This window comes from Neopsephotus bourkii, unplaced genomic scaffold (genome assembly GCF_033783945.1).
Source record: "Neopsephotus bourkii isolate Nb327-2 ecotype Australia unplaced genomic scaffold, CSIRO-AGI_Nbou_v1 NB_653, whole genome shotgun sequence".
Lineage (NCBI taxonomy): Eukaryota > Metazoa > Chordata > Aves > Psittaciformes > Psittacidae > Neopsephotus > Neopsephotus bourkii.
The window spans coordinates 20,737-42,837 of NW_026901152.1; the positions used below are offsets into that span (position 1 = coordinate 20,737).

The 22,101-nt window shown below is 35.9% G+C and overlaps 1 protein-coding gene across 3 annotated transcripts in view; it reads right to left on the reverse strand.

Annotated features, from left to right (window-relative positions):
- Positions 1-5,998: 5,998 nt before the first annotated feature.
- The window catches only part of LOC133211693 (dystrophin-like), a 431,855-nt gene continuing 415,752 nt past the window's right edge, over positions 5,999-22,101 (reverse strand). For all 3 annotated transcript variants that reach the window (XM_061352261.1, XM_061352262.1, XM_061352263.1), the window contains exons 8-9: positions 7,149-7,330; positions 5,999-6,175 (exon numbers count right to left, since the gene is read on the reverse strand). In XM_061352261.1, coding sequence (XP_061208245.1) covers positions 6,026-6,175; positions 7,149-7,330 — 332 coding nt within the window. In that variant the 3' untranslated portion in view covers positions 5,999-6,025. The remainder of the gene's footprint in view (positions 6,176-7,148; positions 7,331-22,101) is intronic.

The following is a 22,101-nucleotide window of genomic DNA, read 5'->3' on the forward strand; positions in this document are numbered from 1 at the left end:
GCAACTTCTCAGTTCTGGAATCAGAGCTGTTTTATTTTTTTTTAAAGTTACATTCTCCTAGAAATAAATTATTTTAATTCTTCAAATGAGTATCAGACTTCTGATATGCAGCCCACACATATTTTATCAGGTACTTTTACCTGACATTCCTCGCATGGCAGAAAATAATTACAGGTGAATTCTTGCCAAGCAGTATTAAACTGTGTCATATCTTAAAGAAATTTACCCATATTTAATAAAATATCATAATACATGACTATAAACTCCATGTATTAAATCACATATCCATTACAGTAGCCATCAAACACGTTCATAGAATGGGAACAAAACCAGAAACAAGGCTGGACAGTGAAAAAAAAATAAAATTGGGAAAATTAGGAGGCTAAATATATATAAGTTGTTAAAAATTATTTTAAATTATATCAATGAAGAAAAAACCATTTTCTGAATTTAAAGGAGACAGGAGAGACAGTGAAAGACTGGAAACAGCACAACATAACAGAGAAAGCATTTACTTGGTGATACGGAGAAGATTACCTTTTTAAAAGGTAATCATACTGAAAATTCCATGGTAACTTAAAGAGTCTGGAGTGGGAAAACCTATGCAACCACGTAGTCATTTACTGTTCTCACACTTCAATACCTTTTAGAATGGACACAATGTGGCAGAATCTGTGTTTCTTGATCCTATTTTTAATCCAAACTCAACAAGTTACTCCTTGTAAACTAATACTGAGGAACACTGCGTTTCCCCTAATGGTTTCTACAAATAGCACACACTTCTGCTAGCTTATTTTCTGTGCATGTAATTAATATCAGCCTTTTTTTTTTTATAAACTGCTGGTAGTAAAAAATATATAAAATTGAATTATTCATATTGTCTGGTTAAAAAAAACCAAAACAAACTCTTGTTCAACATTTGCAAATTGCAATATCAACTGGAAAAAAATAATTATGAAATTATCATATATACTTCTGGCTATTGAAACATGTGAACGCTCCATTCCTAGTGGTTTTCAAGGCCAGGTTGGACAGAGCCTTGGGTTAACACGGTTTAGTGTGAGGTGTCCCTGCCCATGGCAGGGGGGTTGGAACTAGATGATCTTAAGGATCTTTCCAACCTTAACTATTCTATGACTCTGATTCTCACAAATCACTTCTGCTTTAAAAGACAGTATTCTTTTCTAATAAAAAGTTATTTTCTGCTGCTTCTTTCAAACTTTTATAGCAGTGAAATGAGAAAATATTTTTTCAAGTTGAATTAAAAAATGCATGCCTCTTACTTCAGATAATCGAAACTAAATAGTTCCTGTTGATATCATGTACCACTAGCAAAACATCTTTGTACAATTTACCAGGAAACTGAGTTGCATATAATAACACCACCTACAAATTCTTCAAGTATTTCAGCCAGCAGCACTGTTCTGTCCAGCTGATCAGTGTAGATGGACCACTGGTTCCATATGAAAGAGTCCAAAGCTCACACATTATAGAGTTCACTCTTACAAGTTTATTGCATTAGGTGACCAGCACTATACCACTGGAGTCAAATAAGACAAAGGAAGAGGATAAATTAAATGCAACAAATATGCAAAGCCTACAAACATTTCAAAGTGTAGCCCTTATACTTGAGTCTCTTTATCGCACTTCTGCTTTGAAATTGCAAAAAGTATTTTGTCATTCAGTTCACTGGGACTACTTGAGATAGAAACTGTAGTACATTTTAAATGATCAAAACTACTTTCTTTGTTTTTGTGGGTTGCTTTTTTTTTTTTGGTTTTGTTTTTTTAACTGTATAACCCATAACTGTTTGTCCAGAACAGTAAAGAATCCACTTCTAACAAAAAGCTAGGCATTCATAACCTTCTTGATACGTCTTAATGAATCAACAGAACAGTTGCACAATCAAAAAAGTAACAATGAAAACTTAAATGAACTGGAAAAGAAGCAGAAACAATTATGCACTTGTGATAATGGAGCTTTTTTTCTAGAGAAGAGCTAAAATCATCATCTGATTAACTGGGCCACTGGATGGCTATCAGATGATAACAAATGCTTCTGGAGTGGGCTGACTCAAAGGGTTTTGATGACAAACTGAACATGAGCTGGCAGTGTGCACTCACAGCCCAGAAAGCCAAGCATATCCTGGGCTGCATCAAAAGGAGCATGACCAGCATGTCAAAGGAGGTGATCCTGCCCCTCTACTCTGCTCTTGTGAGACCTCACTTGGGCTATTATGCAGTTCTGGTGTCCTCAGCATCAAAAGGACATGGAACTGTTGGAACAAGTCCAGAGGAGGGCCATGAGAATGATCAGGGGACTGGAGCACCTCCCGTAGGAAGATAAGCTGAGAAGGTCGGGACTGTTCAGGATGGGGAAGAGAAGGCTGCGTGGAGACCTCATAGCAGCCTTCCAGTATCTGAAGGGGGCCTACAAGGATGCTGGGGAGGGACTCTTCATTAGGGACTGCAGTGATAGGACAAGGGGTAATGGGTTAAAACTTAAAGAGGGGAAGTTTAGGTTAAATATAAGGAAGAAGTTCCTTACTGTAAAGGTGGTGAAGCAAGGGAATGGGTTGCCCAAGGAAGCAGTGAATGCTCCATCCCTGGCCATGTTTAAGACCATGTTGGACAGAGCCTTGGATGACATGGCTTAGTGTGAGGTGCCCCTGCCCTTGGCAGGGTGGGGGTGGAACTAGATGATCTTAAGGTCCTTTCCAACCCTAACTATTCTATGATTCTATGAAAGGGAAAGGCAGCAATTCCTATCCCCAGAGAAAAAAGACATGCAAGAAAGCAACAGAAGTCCCTGAGTTCTGGCAATGTACCACCAACCTTGATTTATCTCTCAGTCCCCTTCCCAGCCTTGAGAAAGGTAATCCTAATTAGTGGAATGCTACTAACTTGATTAAATGATCACCATACAAAAGTTACAATGAAATGAAACATATTTAAATTTGCCATGTTTTATGCAATGAGACTCAACTTGCTTATTCTGTAATGAAGATGCTATTATACTAGAGGGAAAAAAACAAGCTCTTTTCCCTAGACTATATAAATAAAAGGTCAAAATTAATAATTAAAATGTTACTCTTTCCTTACGTGTATCACACCTCAACAATGAAATTCGCTTGTTAATTGTACAAAATGTAAAGTGTATGGAACAAATAGCCAAGAGGCTATACTGAATAAAATACCACCTCAGCACAAACTGTGTAGAAGCATAGTACACACACATAGTACACCTCTGCTATTAATCCCATAACAGACAGTCAATTTCTTTTTTCATCTTGTCCTCCCTTATCTCACTGATAGTCTTTGACTTGCATCTGAAGCTGCTGCCCTCTATACTTGATGCCCTTCCTGACACAATCTGTATTTGCACGATGCTTTGTGAATGGGTTTGGGATTTTTTTGTTTGTTTGGGTTTTTTTAGGTTGAGGTGTTGTTGTTTGTTTGTTTGTTTAATCAAAGGAAGGAATATCTTCAGAGTTTCTTATATCTACTCTCACTGTCTCCACCTTCTCCCTTTTCTATTTTAGGGTTATTGCTTGTTTCTGACGGACAACAGAATTCCTTTTTGGAACTCCTTTCTTTATGCTCCAGAAGAAAAGGATCAGAATACGGTATGAAGACAAATCAATATTACATTTGTTATATTTGTGCAAATAGATTAACTTGAGATATGTTCTCCACTGACCAAAGCACACGAAAAACATTTCAAACTAACAGACAGAAGACCTTCTCTTAAAAAGAAAGGTATAAAAACTTACTTTATATTCTCCTAGACTGAAGAAATATCAACCTTACATTAATGGGAGCTGTAATTTAAAGTTAAAAGATTCTCTTGAACAGTAACATATAAAACATGAACTTTATTTTTATGTCTTATTCATGCTTGTGAGGCAAACATACTTTAATGTATTTTCCAAATGACTTGCAAATCACTTTGCGGAAATCATTCTACAAGTGGTACTTTTTTCTTTTAATAACTTTGAACTTTTAATACAATAAGCAAAATTCTGTTTTCTACCTTTTAAAAAAATACATATTTGTTTTTTAAATCTTGCTGCCTCAGTACATCACCCACAGTTTATTTAAATTACTGGTTTTGCTCTAATGACATCACTGTCAGGCAAATGAAATTTCCCTTTGCATTTTTAAGGATGCTTTACTCCATCAAAATATATGTATGATTTCTTTGCTACAGCTAAACATAGTTCAAATAAAACAAATGCTTTCTATAGAGAGTGTGGCTAAATTCCAAACTCCATATTGTTCTATAGGTTTTTTTTGTATTTTTGACATTCTCATTTTTGTTATATTTTTTGTGCTTTCAGGACTAAAAATTCTGAAGAAGGTTTGAACATCTAAAAAAGTGTTTGCTCCCCCCTGCCTCAATACAAACGTTCTTTTAAAAGGTGTCATCTTTTCCTACTTCTCCTTAGCTCACTATTCACCTTAGGCTAACACACCCATATTAATGTTGCTTAGAACATTTCTGAATCCCAGAAAATGATAAAGCAAAATTCCTTAATGCTATTGTGTATACATATAGAGAAATGCCTTTGCTGTTTAGAATGAACATGGAAAATCTATGAATGCCTTCCTTTGCATACTTCCAGTACGTACATGCACACCAAAACTACAAAGTACATGTGGCAGTATCTTAGAGTAAGAGCATTCTACACAAGTATGACAATATAGTTTCTATTGAATCAAAATCACTGGGGGAAAGAAAGAAATCATCACTTTAATGATTAGTAGATATAGGCAATCTGACCTTTTCAAAGGTCACTACTCCAGATAAATATACAGACCTGCCTGCCATACAAATGTGAACTAACAGTTCACAGAATTTCCTACAGACCCTGAAAACATAAAGCTATAGTATATCACGACTTTTCATTCTTCTCAATTATCAGTGTAGTATCTAAGTTACTATACTAACTAATTTTCAGTATAGTATCAGTATAGTTTCTAACAAGTCAATTATACCAGTCTTAAAATACCTTGTTTAAAAGCTGCATTAGTCATCAGCGCAACATGTTTGATGTTAGGATAATGCAGCAGGGCTCATGCTTATGTGCACAGGATTTATTTCCTGGAGTATTTAAACGAAGTGATTACTCAGGAAAATACCCGTCAGTTGAAGAGTAGATTTAGAAACATACTGTTGAAGAGCAATTTTGCAATAAATTTTTAGAGGTTAGGCAGAATTTAGTCTTCACAAACAAACTCATACTGTAGTGCCAAATGCATGAAGATGCCTTTTCCCCAAAGTAATGAAGGGAAAGCCTGTTGCATTACACAATATGACCTTTGGCTCTCACACTTGTCAGAAATTATAAAAATCTGACTACTGAAATGCTCATTGTAAGGATTGCTTGAAACAAGTTTTATTAAACAATCACAGCTATTTAAAGGTAAAAAAAAAACAAACACAAAACCCTAACCTGAATGTTGGCATGATGCTATTTGTGATAAAATGACTAGCTGTTAAAAGCTAATAATCGAGGTCATATAAGGAATATTCATTTTATTGTTTCCTTTCCCTTCTTTCCATCTACAGTAACCTTCTGAGAAATGTCAGCACTTATTTTCTTTAACAGATATGAGGGTTAGGAAAAGCAAGAGAAAACCAATGGTTCCTGGTTTTCTGTAATCAAACCTGAGACAGAAATATAGTAATTGGATGGCAAATATAGCCTGTGTTTGGTTTGCTCCTCTAATAGTCATTCAAGACAATACTTGTGCTATTCAGAAAAAAAAAAGAAACCCAACAAAAAACAAGACTTAAAAAAGGAAGCAGTTTATGATTCTAAACCAGCCATGTTTGAATGTTATTCATCCCTAACAATCAGCAAAACACCTACTGCCAGCCATGCTGAAATATACAGCAAAAAGTAACCAGATTAGACAGATGCTAATGAAAAAAAAAAAAAAAACAAGCTGAAAAAAGATCAAGATCAGATATAAGCAAAATGTACAAACATTTTCACTCCAAGCAAAAGCTTAATAAAGCTTTAAAAGAAATGACAATATTGACAGACCTGTGGAGGAACCTGCCTCCTTTTTTGGTCAGGGGATGTGACATACACAGCTTGTGTATATGCATAACTTTTGAACCGTGGTTGAGGAGAAGGTGCAGGTCTCTGGGGTACACTGACTGTGATCTATAAAGAATAAATTAGAGGTAGAAAGAAAAAATATATGGACAGGAGCATGGTTTATAGGAGTAAAGCAGTGAATATAAGTGTAACTGAAATAAAAGTAGTAAGAAGGTCATCACCAATTATATTTTTCAAGGACTGTGCTGCTATACAGCAGTCAAAATTGGGATGGTATTAAGAAAAATTCTCATTTAATCTGACATCCTCTCCAAAAGTAAAAAAACTATCAGGACTCAATACTAGCAGAATACCAATGTAAATCAAAGGTTCTTTATAATTTGCAAATTATTATTATATAAAGACTCAGAAGACAAGCGATCTTGTAGTACATCCTAAATAAAAGAGCCAATACTCATCTGCTCAGTACTCTAAAAGAGACTGAGCATCCCAAAAGCAAGATACAGATTAAATTCAGACAAGCACACTAGGCCTAAAATCCACTAAACAATTCAGCAGACACTGTCTGATTTCAGTCAAAACCATAACTGACACAGCAAATATAAATTAATTCCAATATTACATGAACTTTTTGAGAGGTCATCTGGTGGTCTTAAAATACAAGTCAGTGTAAACAAAATGCTAAAAAAGTAAAAAAAGTTTCATGAATATGAAAAAACATCAATTGCTATTCTCTAAGAAAGGTTAAAATGTTGTTTAAATGTAAATCCTCCCCCAGTTTCTGTGTTCTTCCTTGTGCCCTTTCACAATCAAAACACCCAGTGCTGTAAAAGAGAAGAGCAAAGCAGTTATTTGCTGAATACTTAGGTTTAAAACAGCCCCATGCAAGGTGAAAAGCAGCACAGAAGCACAGTTCATGAAGACAAGTACATTTGACTTGCCTGTGACGGAGACTTTGTCCATTATGCCCTTGATATTTTGCTTTCCATTGGCCATCTAACATCAAACTTATGGGGTAGGTAAGGGAAACAACCACCTTAGAGGAGCAAGATGAAAGCAGAAAAGTGAAACAACTCACTTCTTGTGAAAAAAGCTGTTGATGATGTACTTGTATGTGCTCTTCTGTAGTGACCCTTGAGTGTCGTGGCAACATCTCCACCTCCCTGATGGCTTCCATAGTGACTTGCTGGGGCAGAACTTGGAACAGAGAAGTCACGTACATTAAGATGGACTTCTTATCTGGACAGGCAGTTGCAACATCTGGAAGGCAAATTAACGTATCGTTTCAGTTTCCGCGTTAGACATGAGAAATAGCCAATTACCATAATGGAAAGCTGATAGACTAATGAGCAATCTATTGCCCACATGAATGCTCTAGAGACTAATTAGAACCTTAAAATCAGTTCCAAACTTACACACTAAACTTGCATACCAATGAGAAGGTGCCAAAGTTTAAAAAAGTAACTTATTTCCATCTCTAGTTCTTCAGTCAAAATGCACATAGTATATAATTTGACACTGTGATCCTCATGAAGCAGGACTAGACATAGGAAAAGATGTATTTTCCCATGCTATATGAATACTGCAGGTACAAAATGCAAACAAGCTCATTTGCAAAGTCATGACCTGTAAGTTCTCTTCACATTGTTTAATCATTTGAAGTGAAAATGATGAGTGGGGTGAAGATTTACAGGGTTTTGGGGTTTGGGTGGTTTTTTTTTAGCAAATGGGTTCCTACAAAACAACTACTGAGGCTGACCTCTAATAAGGCTACATAGCTTTCATATTCTATTTAGGCTTACATTCTTCATGAAGTCTATGGAACATTTAAGGAATATGGCATTCACAGACATGACATAATAGAAAAATAACCCAAACTGCAATATCTCTATGGACTTTAGCAGCAAGTACAAGAAACTTTGGGTGAACACAAAGATAATTTCAGGTTTTACACATCTCCATGATATACATCAACAGGAAAAGTGGTTTATCTGACTCAACATTTGAAATCAGTAACAATTTTTAAAAACGTAATGCTGTTTGGCAGCTCTTTGAGGTAGTTGCTTTGTTATTACCCACTGATATTTACCTCCTACTCAGTCTAGAGAATCAAGATATAGAAAGACTGTTGTAAAAGATTTTTAATTCCCTAAGTGTTTTAACATGACTGCTAGCAGAAAGCCAAGAGCTATGAGTTTTTACTATCCCAAAATAAATCAATAATGCTACTTTCAGATGGCATTTCATCCGCACTTCTGATGCAGAAATATAAAGGAAGAAAGCACCTTATGTCTTATGTTAAAAGCTTCACATGTATTTCAAAATCAAGAAAAGACATCCTATCAATATTTTTTATTTGGCTTTCTGACCTACCTCCATACTTTTACTTGATATATTATTAAAGAGAACTGAAGGTTCAGTTCTACTTAGAGCAGGCTGGAAAACAGCGCATTCTCTCCAGCATCAATATCTCTGTAAGGTTTCTTGTCTCAGTTGTCACAGTACACAGAACATCCTCATTTAAGAAGAAGGACCTCCCCCCCCCAAAAAAAAAAAACACACCAAGAAACAACTAAAAAAAAACCCAACCAAAAACCACACCACCATTTGACTTCTCTGAATCAAGTCACACTACCACCCTCTGTCTCCCCAAGCTTCACATCTGTGATAGAATTTAGTCTAGTAAGTATTTTGCTATCACCATCTTCCTGTATTCTCACTCATATTTTAACACCATTTTGCTGTATTCAGTGTCCAGCAGTAACTGATGCTCACAAGAATATCCATGCCTTTTTGTAAGAAACAATACATACTGAAGGAACAAACATCAGGGCCAGCTGTGATTTTTCCTTTTGTTCATTATTTTGCTTTTCAAACTGTTCTGGGTAAACAAATAGACAACACAAATATCTCACATAACAAATAAAGCAAGTATGTTGCAAACAATACACATACCAAAAACTGTTTACCCATTCTATCTGACAAATGAAAAGTACATAAACAGCTGTCAGAACCCACTGGCAAACAGGAAAAGATTTAAGCAATTAATCACAACAAATAGCTAAACAACCATTGTTGCAAAGCCTGGAATATCAGTCTGCCTCTCAAAATTCCTTTTTGCAGGCTCTTGAAGTACAAGAGTGGAAATTACTTCTGCTTTGCTGCCCTACGCCTTTGCCTTCATAATGTTTTCTTTTTTTAATCTTAATCTATTTTCTTTACCACTTGTTAAGACTAATGGATATTTGAAGTTCTACTCGTTAGGCATGAATAAATTTAAATTTAAGCACTTGCTTGCAAGGAAGTTCACTAATGCCTTGGAAACAAGTCTGTTTTCATTTCTGGGGGCAAAATATCTTTCAAGCAAACCTAAACCTTCTAAAAACTAATCTCCAATTCTCAGAAAATACAGAAGATTTTTAAGAAACTTAAGTCAATATATGTATGCTATTCCTTTAGTCAAATACCAGTTTTGAGAGAAAAAGTAAAACCAGAAGAAATATCCAGAACATTTTTTTTTTTAAAAAAAGTTATCTTCTCCAAAATCAGCTCAGAAGATTTTTATCAAATATTCTGAATATTTAATCAATTTATTTTTTTTTACAATGACCATCCAGGACAGGATTAAAAAGAATAAATAAGAATAAAACCAATTTAGACTAAAAGTCAAAGGAGAGTTTAAAATTGGAAGCATTATAACATTAGCACACATTGTATTATTAACACGTTCATCAATCAAGAATCTGAAATATTTTGGAGAGCTCTGAAAACCATTCCAGCTCTTTAAGAAGATAGAGTTATACGAAAGTATTGGAAAAGTTTCCAGCATGAATTTTCCAGCCACAAAGAATGTATTGTGTTTGCACTGCAAGGGTTTTTTTTTGTTGTTGTTTTGGGGTTTTGTTTTGGGGGGAAAGGGGAATGTGAGCGAGGGGTGGGGAAGAGAGGTTAAAGGGGGGGCTTCTCTGAGAAACTGCCGGAAGCTTCCCCTATGTCTGAAAGAGTCACTGCAGCTGGCTCTAAGATGGACCCACCACTGGCCAAAGCCAAGCCCATGCCCATCAGTGATAGGTGGTAGCACCTCTGCAATTATATCTTTAAGAAGAAGGAAAAGAAAACTGCTGGAGAGAGGAGTGAGAACATGTGAAAATATCAACTCCGCAGACATCAAGGTCAGTGAAGAAGCAGGGGGAGGAGGTGCTCCAGGCATTGGAGCAGATATCCACCTGCAGCCCATGGAGGATTCATGCTGGAGCAGCAGGATGCCCAAAGAAGGCCGTGATCCTGTGGGAAGCCCACACTGGAGCAGGCTCCTTGCAGGACCTGTGGCCATATGGAGAGAGGACCCCATGCTGTAGCAGGCGTACTGCAGGACTTGTGACTCTGTGGGGGGACCCACACTGGAGCAGTCTGTTCCTGAAGGATGCACCCCGTGGGAAGGACCCACGCTGAAGCAGTTCATGAACCACAGCCCATGCAAAGGACTTGTGTTGAGTTCGTGAAAGACTGTCTCCTGTAGGAGGGACCCCACAAGGTAGCAGGTGAAGAGTGTGAGGAGTCCCCTCCTGAGGAGGAAGGAGCAGAAGAGACAATGTGTGATGAAATGACCACAACCTCCACTCCCCATCCTCCTTCACTGCCAGAGGGGGAGGAGGTGAAGATAATCCGGATCGAGAATTTGATAATGTATTTTAAGGTACAATAACATCCTCTTCGGGTAGGGACATAGCTACTTGGTAACAACCTCCAAAAAAGCAGGAAGAATACTGGTTTCACCACAGAACTTTTAAAACTATAAAAAAATCACCCTGTTTATGTGCTGCTCCGTTCATGCAAATATTACTTCCAATTTTCAAATGCGTGTATATAGCCATTCCTGTTTATTAATATTTTGCTTTGTCAAAGCTTTGACCAAATAACAGTTCTGACAGTATTTGTGCTGATTCTACTCGTTCTTTGTAACAAACTGGTAGTAAAGTAACTTTGTAAGAAGAAAGCTTAAATGCCTGCTGCATTCCCAGAAAGATTATATTACTGTACATAAATTGCTGATGTGGTTTCTTTACATTGAGAAAATTTAAAAGGTAGCTCACCTTGTACAGTGCTGAGAAGCAAGATAAGACTTGAGCCCTAAAAATACAAGAAATCCTTTGTCTTCATAAGAAATAGGTATGATTTTCAGATACACACAAAGTAGAAAACACAGAAAACTGTTACTTTTAAATCCTATACAACACCTAATACTTTTGGCTTCCATGATGACAGTAATAATAAAAAAAAAATCCCAGTATTATAGTATTACTTGCTTCTGTCCCATATAAGATTTTTTAAAACAGTACTAAACCCCATTGCCCTCCATTCCATAACACTGAAGGAGATTCTCAAAGTTGATTTGAATTTTCAGAGATTACACAGGTCTGGGTGGTTTTTTTCCCTGATAAACGGAGGCTGTTGGCTTTAATTCTACCAAAGATATTTTTCATTTTAAGGCTTATTAATAACAGTAACAGAACATAACTTTTATTAGAATTCTGACAGAAAAAAATTTGCTACTGCTATGTACAGATACAGCTGTTTACAAAGAACTGAAAAGGTGCATAGCAAATAAGCTAACTGCAAAAGCTTTCAGGCTGATGAGAAAAGACAGATTCTAACTGATACATAAAAGATTAGTTTCTACAATGTAAACTCATTACAGAAGGGATTTCAGTGCTTGCATGGAACTCCCACTGTGGCACCAACCTCAACTGCAGTTTAAGATGTGGGCAAAGTGAAAGTATTTAAAAATGTGAGAGACAACTTTCATGTTATTTTTATTTATTTATACAACCTTTTAGCCTCAAAAACAAGGGTGAACTTTTTAAATCATGTTCAAATACCTGTGATAATTTGCCTGATAAGAGTCATTAAAATCCGCTGAATTAGCTTCCATAAAATCTGACAATGTTTTGATTTGGCTGTACCTAAATCTGCAATTTGAACTGTATGAGACTGTCTTAAATAGCAAGAAAAGCAAGTATAATTTAATTCCCACATGGATTCATTAGAGTTGGCCCAGCATAGGTAAAGGGATCTTCAAAACATTACCCCCAAAACCGTTTTGTTTTCTTCTTTTGTTTGTTTTTTTAAAAAAAGAAAGAAAAAAGAAAGAATGAAAAAAAAAAAGAAAAAAGAAAAAGAAGGAAAATTTGTAAACTTAGCAATTTGTACTTCAAATGTATAGTTTTGGTTGCTTACTAACAAGACTATTTGTAGACAGTAAACTATGACAGAATCATGAGGCCTATCTTAGATTTGCTGCAACTAGTACCTTCCTTATTTCCTGATTGAGAAAACATGCGACTAAATATAGTTTGTTTTTATTTGTACACCAAGACACAAACTGTTTTTCTTAAATGTATAAAAACCTTAACTTGGACCTGGTCCCAAAACCATATTGTTCTGCAATCCATGTTTAGATTAAGACTGTACTAATGGTAATGATAATAGCAGGAACAAAAGAAGTGGTGATGGTTTACTCTACTGACACTCACTGCTGCCAGTGACCTCAAAGCAATAAAAACAGTGCAGTCTCTTAAAGGCCATCTAGTAGCTACAGTGTCTGCTTTGCAGTTACTCACCATTGTTGCTTGTTTTTTAAACTTGTGATTATTTTCTGCCCTGGTTTTGTACTTCATTAGTAGATTTGATGCTAAATTCAAAATTAAATAAATGCTTACAAGAATATCAAGGAATAATGCTGGAGTTGCAGAAAGACAAAAACTGGATCATTTATGAAACACAGCATACCTGTTAATATTGAAATCTGGAAACTTAAACGGACAATTCTTTAACAAAGCTAAACAGCAGACAGCTGCTGTCCTTTTTCTGAAATAATTTCCTTAGTGTACTTTCCAACTGATGGGGAAAATATGTAATTAAACAGAAATTTATGTGCCTGTAGTCTCTTGGAGAAAAGACAGTTAAAATCTAAATAGGAAGGCTGTATCATGGAATTCAGCATATTCAGCATGGTACTAAGGGTGAATTAAAGTCCTCTTAGCAGAGAGGTAAATAACTCATTTAGCTGGCAATCTTGCATAAGTTTGTGGGGTTTTTTGGTGTGTTTTTTTTGTTGTTGTTTTGTTGTTTTTTGTTGTTTTTTTTTTTTTAAGAAAAGCAAAACTGAATGGCTCCACTTTTTGCCAGTGATACAGACAAGCAAACAAAACAGGACTGAACTAAAGCAAAAATTTTTGGAAGGCTGTTCATTGGCCTACATGAATAAGCGTGGTGATCATTGTTTACTGTTTTGCAGAATAAAATTCACATTTTACAAAATTCACTGCCAGCAAAAGGCACAAAACACAGATAACTGAAGTAAGAGTGGAAACCTGGAGGACAGCCCAGTGGAGACCTACACAAAGATAGCAGGATTAGGTTTTTAATTAATGTCTGTAAATATGAATATCCATTCACCTAAAATTAGTATTAAACTCCAGAAGAAAATGTCATTAATTTTTAAACAGACTTTTCTTTAATAAAGTAAATGTTTCAAACCTTATGGTCAAAATGCTGACCAAAGGCATCCTTTGGAAGCTGTGCTGAATGAGGTCACAACAGCAGCATGAAGAAAATCTCTTCAGAAGATTAACACATTTATGTTTGCCTTTCAGAATTACGAAGGCTGGTCAGGATTTTTAGGATTCAAGGGTATCTGGTATTCAAAGATTCAGTTGCAGAGAATACCTTAAATCTCTTTGAATGTCTGTTCTGATTTGCTGCTTGAGTGTGAAAGTCTTGGACTAATTTGTAAGCACTGTCTTGGTTGAGTGACCTTGACACTATCTCTGATTTTCAAAGCTGTAAAATCAGACTTAACACCTCTGCTAAACAGTAAATGTGATCCTTATGTTTCTTCAGTTTCCTTACAATTCCTTGAACATTTAGTCAGTACCACTACAACCTTTGCACCCTAAGCTAAATCTAGCATAAGCTTCTTAGCAGCAAAGATAAGGATAAAAAGAATTTAACTCAATATGGCAATAGAATAAAACATGGGTTTGAAAAAATAGCAATGCATATTTAATACTTTTATCATATGTAGCATATATTAATATTTTTGTCAATGGGCAAGAGTGAGCATGGCTCTCATCAGTCTGCTAAAATAACAAATAGAAGGTAATATTTCATTTTCTTACAACACGGACATTGTTGAAAGCTGCAGTTCAGTTATTCAGAGCCTTCACACATAAATGCAGTGAGGGGTAGAGAAAATAAAACTAAAATACACCCTACCACCTGGGTCCTAATGAAGAGTCCTGAAAATAAATTTCTCTCCTATCAATCCCCATTAAAGATGCATTTAATTCAGCATGGAAACTATGGCAATGACACTCAAAGACCGAAAAAGTATTTCTGCTCTAAAGTTTCGTAAAACATTCTGTAGATATTCAAAACCTAGACAGTATTGATTCCAGACAAGTCCATATTATCAGTTACTGCAGTATCAAAAAGATTTTGCCTACTGGAACTGCTTGTGTACACACAGAAGTACAAACTTGTCCTAAGAAGTTTAGCTCCACCCATTACTTGTTTACCTGTTGCAAAGTTACATGCACACTATATGCTTTGCTGATTCTGTGGTTTCAAGAATTGTGAAATATAATGGAAGAACTTGAAGAGCTAAGTCAGTATTAGCCACTTCCAGTTTAATTAGTGAGAAAAAAAAAATCAATGCTAATTAATTACAATGAAGTGCTTAACTCAAATGTATGAATTAACATTCAGCTTTTTTAATTACATCTCTTATAAATTCAGATCAAACTGAATAACAGAATTTATTCAGTATGTAAGATGTTTTGTAGTCAATAATTCTGAAAGGTAGTTATAAAAAATAATAATCAGAGACTGAACTCCATAATGATTTTATAAGCTTTCATGGAAATAAATTCATTGCATTTATTTAATTGTAAAAACGGAGGAAAGGAGGGGAGTGAGTGAACAAGCTGCCTGTCTGGGTTTAAACCACGACAAAAATCTATGATAAAAAGAATATAAGATAATGGAAAATGGCATAGAAACCTAACCAGCCAATTCTGAATAGACAGTGAAGTTTATGCACACTGGATGGGTGATACCACAGGTAGCAGTTCTTCATATGCAGTCAAAAGCCACTGGGAAATACAGTGTTCTTCTGAGATGCTAGATGTAAGATGAGAGCATTAGAAGCATTTCATTTTTACTAGTAAGTTATCCCGAAATGAAATGGTTCATTACAGTTGGGATTGAATTATGAAGTTGAGATCACATTCTGGTAGTTATAAAGGCATTCAGAGTCCATACTCAGTTGCAACCTATTTTGGAAAGAAATTGTAATGCCGTATATTACAGCCCCTGTTTTATTAGCATATGAGTAAAATAAAAAAGGTTTTGCTGCTTCTGTCTGGAATCTGAGGAAGAGGTTGTTTTCTGATATATTTATTTAGTAAAAGACAGGATTTCTTTCTAAAAATCCTATATTGTTCATGCAGAAAAAAAGACCAGTGGATTCAAAGAAAAATAAAAATACTGTGAGGATAGAAGAAAATCCACTGTATCTAACAAAAAGAAACACCTCAGAACCTTCACTGCTATCTGCAAAAGTACAGGGATTCTGCTTCTATACTATATATCTTCCTTTTTTTCTGATCTGAAATGGGATATTTCTGATAACAGGGCCAGGTGATGATCACCTAAGGTTAGCCTTTTCAAAACTGAGACAAAAAAAATGGTGTATGTTACTGCACGCAGCTCCTACTTTTCCTCTCTAGAACCTCCTGGATAACTGTTTTTCCATGAAATCTAAGAAAAGAAAATCGGAAAAAAACTAACAACAAAAAGACATAGACATATTTGAATGCAAACCAAAACTAAGCTATTCTCTGGTTTGTTTTTTCTTTAAAAAAAACAACAGAATGTTTAAGGAATGTAGCTTAATTTGTGTGCAGAAACTTTTCCTAACTTCAGGTGAATTTCAGGTGTAAAGTTACTTATAGATATTGTAAAAAAAAAAAATAAAAACAAACAAAATTTACTGTGTACAACAGTACCTTCAGAAAAAAAAATCCTAGTTTTCACTCATTTAGGCCAGATTATTGTTTACAGATACAATGCATACACTTCATATTTTCACAGGGTATGCAACTTTGACTAACTGAAACTAAAAAAAAAAAAATTAATCAGAGACACTTTTGATATCATTACAAAAGACATGGAAGCTTTACTAATTATTAAGCTTTGGCTATGTATTGGAAATCTAACATGACAAAAATTCTGTGTCAAGAATTAATGTGTATAAATTGGTTTGACGTGTCAGTTTTAAATTCAAAGATGACGTTTCCAGCTGACTCCTCTGGCTATATATCTTGCGTTTTCTCACTGCATGTGTTGTTTCTGCATCTAAATGAAGAACAGTTACCTGTTTAACATTGGTTTCTCTACGCATGACACAACTCTATCAATATGACAAATGAGGTCTTTAAAAAAAGTAAACTTTGGCAGATATGAAAAGGCTATCTCCACTTTAAAAGCATATTATTTAAAAAATACAAATACATCTCAAAAGAGTTGAAACCCAACCGATATAGTTTTATATAATGATAATTTATAACCATAATTATTCCTACTTTAAAATGCCAAAAAAAAAAAAAAAAGAAGTCCTGGTAAATACAGTAGTAGAAGAATTTCTAACTTTTGAGGGATTATTTCAGTAAGAATGCAGCAAATAGATTAATGTGCTGATCTTTTTCTTTAGAATGTTCATGAGGAAAACCAGTCTAAAGCATGTCATGCCAATAGTTTCTAAAAATGCAAGTTTTGACCCAATGGTTATGCACTGTATGTATTCCATCCTCCAGCAAGCTACTTAAACATAACTGTTTCATAACATAAGAAGAATATAATTATCTGAGGGAAGAACTGTTCACATTGGACAGTCAGAACATCTCAAGCCCATACTCTGAGGCATTTAACATTTTTCAACTGTAAGCATCTGCTCATGTTTTGCATAAAATTAAGCTTCTATTCACACTTCTCCAATTATATATGTGGATAGTGTTAGAAAAGTAGTGAGGTAAATCAAGGTCAAAGCAAGATATCTTGTAAGCAGTACATACTTTAAAGAGCAACAAATCAAGATTTTAGTGGCCCCTATTTAAACAGGCAGCAGAAGCTGTCTTGCCTATTCTAGCCAATGCGAGCCTCAGCCTAGTTAAACATAAGTGTATGTGAAACTGACAACCATGGAGAAGCATGCAAGACTAGAGAAGCGAAAATGCTACAGCTCAGTGGAATCAAGCTGGGTTTGAGGACATTGTATCTACACCTACTTAAAAAGATCCCTTCAAGCTGGAATAGTTGAAAATATGCAATAACAGCAGACAGATATTACTGGGATGTCAACTGGTTGTTTTATGTGTGTGTCAAATAAACATTAAAATATATACAGTGAATTTCAAACGTGCAACGCAATATATTAGGTTTATTTCATACATTAAAACCATAGCTATTAAATAATGAAATCAGTCAGTGTCTGCTGGTCAGCAGAATAGCAGTATTGTAATGCTTACTATGTACCTGGGTAAAGGAAATCCTTCTTGGTATTACATCATTTTTTTTTACTAAAGATTTCAAGTGTCCTTGAATGATGGGAAAGGAAAAATTCTGAAGGAAGGGCCTATATGGGATTCCTGAAACTAGTTCTGCAGTACTTGCTTATTAAACCTGTTTCTGACTTCACTGTCAAGAAGTTTTCTCACATTTTTCTCAATACAAAAGTATTCATTTTCCCCATGGTCTTGTTTTCCAGAAACAAATGGATGATATGATTTCAGTATTCAGTCAGCAGCTTCCGGGAATTATTTATGACAATGGCAGCATAGGAGCAACTGAGAAAGAATCACAGCATTCCTGTGTATGGCTTTATTAGATATCTATAGATGGATTATCTACAGATGTCACAGAAACCATGTGAGAGACCATCTGGACGGCCTTGTTTGATAGCCTTCAGCTGTTTCCATCTGTAAGCTGAAAAGACATGAGCTACACAGCATAGAACCTACACTTCTCCACTCAGCTGTCTACAAAATCTGCCTGACCTGGTTTTTATAAGTTTAACCCTATGCCTACTTGAATCCCCATTCCACCATGACTTAACCACATGTTTTTGAAGCTCTGGTTGGTTGCACTACTGGAAAAAAAAAGAAAAAAAGTGGGGTTTGAGAGGTGAAAACACATACTGTGTGGGATAAGATGGGAAGAAGAAATGCACCTTGACTCCAATAGTACAGTTAACACTGATGTAAATAAGGACAGTACCAATGTCATAATTTATTAATTTTTTAAGAGTGAAATCTCCATTTACCCTTGCCTATCCCAAAAGACCACCAAATGTTTTTAGTGCTTTAAATACACCATCCCCTAGTTCACCACAATACATTTAGGAGCTAAATAAGCACTGCACCAGTTATACACGTAAGGAGTGATAATGACTTCCTGCATGGCAGCCTGTAGAGACCATTTGCTGAGTCTGCCTGCCTTCTTCCACCCCCTTTTTATTTAGCTCTTCAGATCTGAAGGAACAGCAAGCCTTTCTTTCTCTTTATTTCTAAATTCTTTATAGTAAAAGAGGTTATGTCATGGCAAGCCTTAGTTTATGCTTTTTTAAAATAAAAAGCATTTTCAAAGTCAAAATAACTTAAATACAAACTTTTATTAGGATTTTGGGGGAAAAACGAAGTTTGCTGAGGATGTCCTTGAAAAGTTCTACCTGTATGGTTTTAGAATTGACTTCTCTAGGCTAAACAACTAAACAAATACGCAATACTACAATACAGGCCTTAAACAGAGCCACAATGAGAAAAAGCAACATTCATGATTACAGTAATGACAACAGAATCTGGGATTATAATTTCTTTAATTCAGCAGTACTGTGATTGATCTTAGTCCAAATGTAAAGAGAGGATTCAGTAATTATTAACTAAGAAACCCACATAATCTAAAAATTATGCAGAAGAGGTGGCCTTGGCAAAGAACTGAGATTGCTCTAAAGACTTGAGATTAGGCTTTGTAACAGGGCCTACAACAAATAATAAATACTTAAATACATGCCAAATCCTACTGGGCCCTCAAGAAACATGTTTCATAAAACATGAAGGGTTCTAATAGCTTAGAAATTGCACGTTTCTGAATCTGGAACAACAGACTTGGAGACTGAAGTATTCCATTTGTTTCAAGGACAGACATGGTACCAGCAGGGATGAAGTGCCTTCCCCATGCTATTCCTTCCATTGAGCTCAAACTGACCAGACCTCAGTATCGGAGCAGAAGGCATACCAAGATCTCAATTCTGAGGCACAGTGAACTGTATTTTTAACATTTGAATAATTACACAAAAACATAAACACTTTACACCACCTGACAGTGGTGTACTTACAACAGCAAAAATGCATTCTTCCAAAAATCTGAGTCAAGGCACACCAGCAGGCAAATGTGACAGTTACAACTCCCAAAACTTCCTAGTATACCCAGACCCTTCCTTCCAGTCAGACTGCTCAAGTAAGTGAAATTGAACACCTTAGCTTTGGCACTGCAAACAATATGTGACGAGAAAGTTCCAAGTATATGAAAACTGTATTTCTGAAATCCTAGTTGACTTGAGAACGTTCTGCTGTTAATAAGGCACAATTAAGTATGAGCTACACGATAATTTTCAATTCAAAAGAATGCAACTGTAGTGTACATAGGTCCTTACTTCCTGCATAAATCATTGCAACTTCCACTGAAACTTCAGTGCTAGCAAGGATACTGTTTAACAAAGCAATTTGTAAAAAAAAAAAAAAGTACTAAATATACAAGACAAACATGAAATACTATACACCAGAATAACTAGAGGAAGAGAAAGCAAGCAAAATTGAAGAAAAATGCTTAAAAAAACATATGTTCTATAGTGTCTGTTTGCTCCTGGCAAATAATGAACAGGGACAACTGACAGTGCATCATTATAGAAGTATGTTCAAAGATCAAAGGTCAGGCTGTTTTTGTCATGTTTGTGTTCTATCATTAAATCTTAAAGGCTACCCAAATGTTACAGCTTTCTGAAGATACTGCTAGAGAACATACAGAAGAGGCAGATCAGTATCTCTTGGCAGTGTCTTAAATCAAATTGGGTTTAGAAATGTTTTGTTGTTTTGTTTGGTTTTTTTTTTCTTTATTTTAGAATATGTTAATGTGAAATAGCAATATTTTCTTACAAAAATGCCTCAGCCTTAGCAGCAACTGCAGCACTCCGGTCATGCAAGATCCCATCGTGACTCCAGAATCCCACTGAGGTCACAGTTGTGCAACTATGCATGAGCTTTCAAGTCCCGATTTCTCCTGTCATGTGCATTTCTATACTTGTTTTTACGAAGGAAAGGTGAGAGCTACCTCATATCATGCTGTCTCCCAAACACTTCTTCTGTCCTATGTGCCTTCCCTTCTCTTTAGATTACTGCAACCCTTCTCTGACATAATTAGGTTAACGAACTCATCACAAGCTTAGAATCCTGTTGTCAAAGTCCTTCTTGTCCCACTTTGCCAGACAATGCTCAGCAGGTATTGCTCCTCAGCAGGCCCCACAGCGAAAGAAGCTAAAAGCCCTGCCTGTAACATCAGATCTGCAGCCAAATGTTGATCTGAAAATTTTTCTAGTCTTCCTTGAGTATTTCTTTCCTCCTTAGCAGAAGGACAGAGAACACCACCTGGGCCCTAGGCCCTCCATCCTCACCAGAGCTCTGTAGTCACTCTTTATGCACTCCAAGCCATCCTGGCAGTATCACTGGCACCCAAATGAACAAGCAACAAAGGGTAACAGTCTGAAGGTCAGACACACTTTGGAAGTCTCTCTGCAGCCTCCTGGATCCAAGTGTCTCGCAAGCAGCAAGCCTCCCAAGACATCACACCAGGCTGGCAGAAGGAATGCCTCCATCTCCTGCAGAAGATACTCTCCAGTAACTACTACACTTCTTCTTTAGGTTGCCTGAGGTGCAGCTGCCTCTGTTGCCTCCTGTGATAGGAAGTCACCTTCCTCACCCATTTCATGGGCTCTTCTTCAGCGTATGACTTTTTCAGGGATCATATGGGAACTGGTGTGGGTTACCTTTTGCAGTTTGCTGCAGACTTTTGCCTCTGTCAGTTCTAGCAATTGGCTTCATGAGCTATCACCTAAACATCTATAACTGCTGATCAGGGAGCATCAAGCACCTATTACACTCCTTAGAAAAGATGGATATAACCATTGGGCAAAAGCACAATAAACAGAGTCAGCCAAGAGTTACAGCAGTTTCCAGAATTCTTCAGAACTTAAGAGTAATAAAAATAATAATTAGGGAATGGTAAATTCCCTCTTACATGAATAATCAGAGAATATATTCACGAACTATTATCATGAACATTAGTAAACAATTCCTGAACATATAATGCACACCCATGAGTTTTAGAAGAAATGGAAAATGCTACATTACAATCATTAAAATTTATTCGTATCTTGGATGGCAGGCATCTAGTTTAATGCTGAATAACATTTTTACAAAATTAAACATTACATAAAATCACAATGACCTCCATGAAAAGATTGATCCACAGCTACTTAACAGAGTCAGTTCAGCACCCAGAGAAGCTTTCTAGTAAGGTTCCAAAGGAGCCTATACCTAGGCAGGTGAGAGGTATATGTCTCCTAAAACCCAAGCCATAGCTCCAGTCAAGGTTAGGCTTAACAGAATAAATTATTAATTAAAATTCTTTTATCTGTAGTATGCAGAAGGTCATACCATGCGAACGTAATATTTCAGTTTGGTCACACAATCTGTAAAACTACAAAAGAATTAATGTGATAGAAAATACCAAAAATTTAGCATATTGCCAACATGCATAAAGCATGGAAATATCAAAGCATTTATGTTATTCTGTGTGCTATATGTTGAAATAGCAACAAAAAACACTGATTATATTCTAACATGTTTCTGATATAGTAT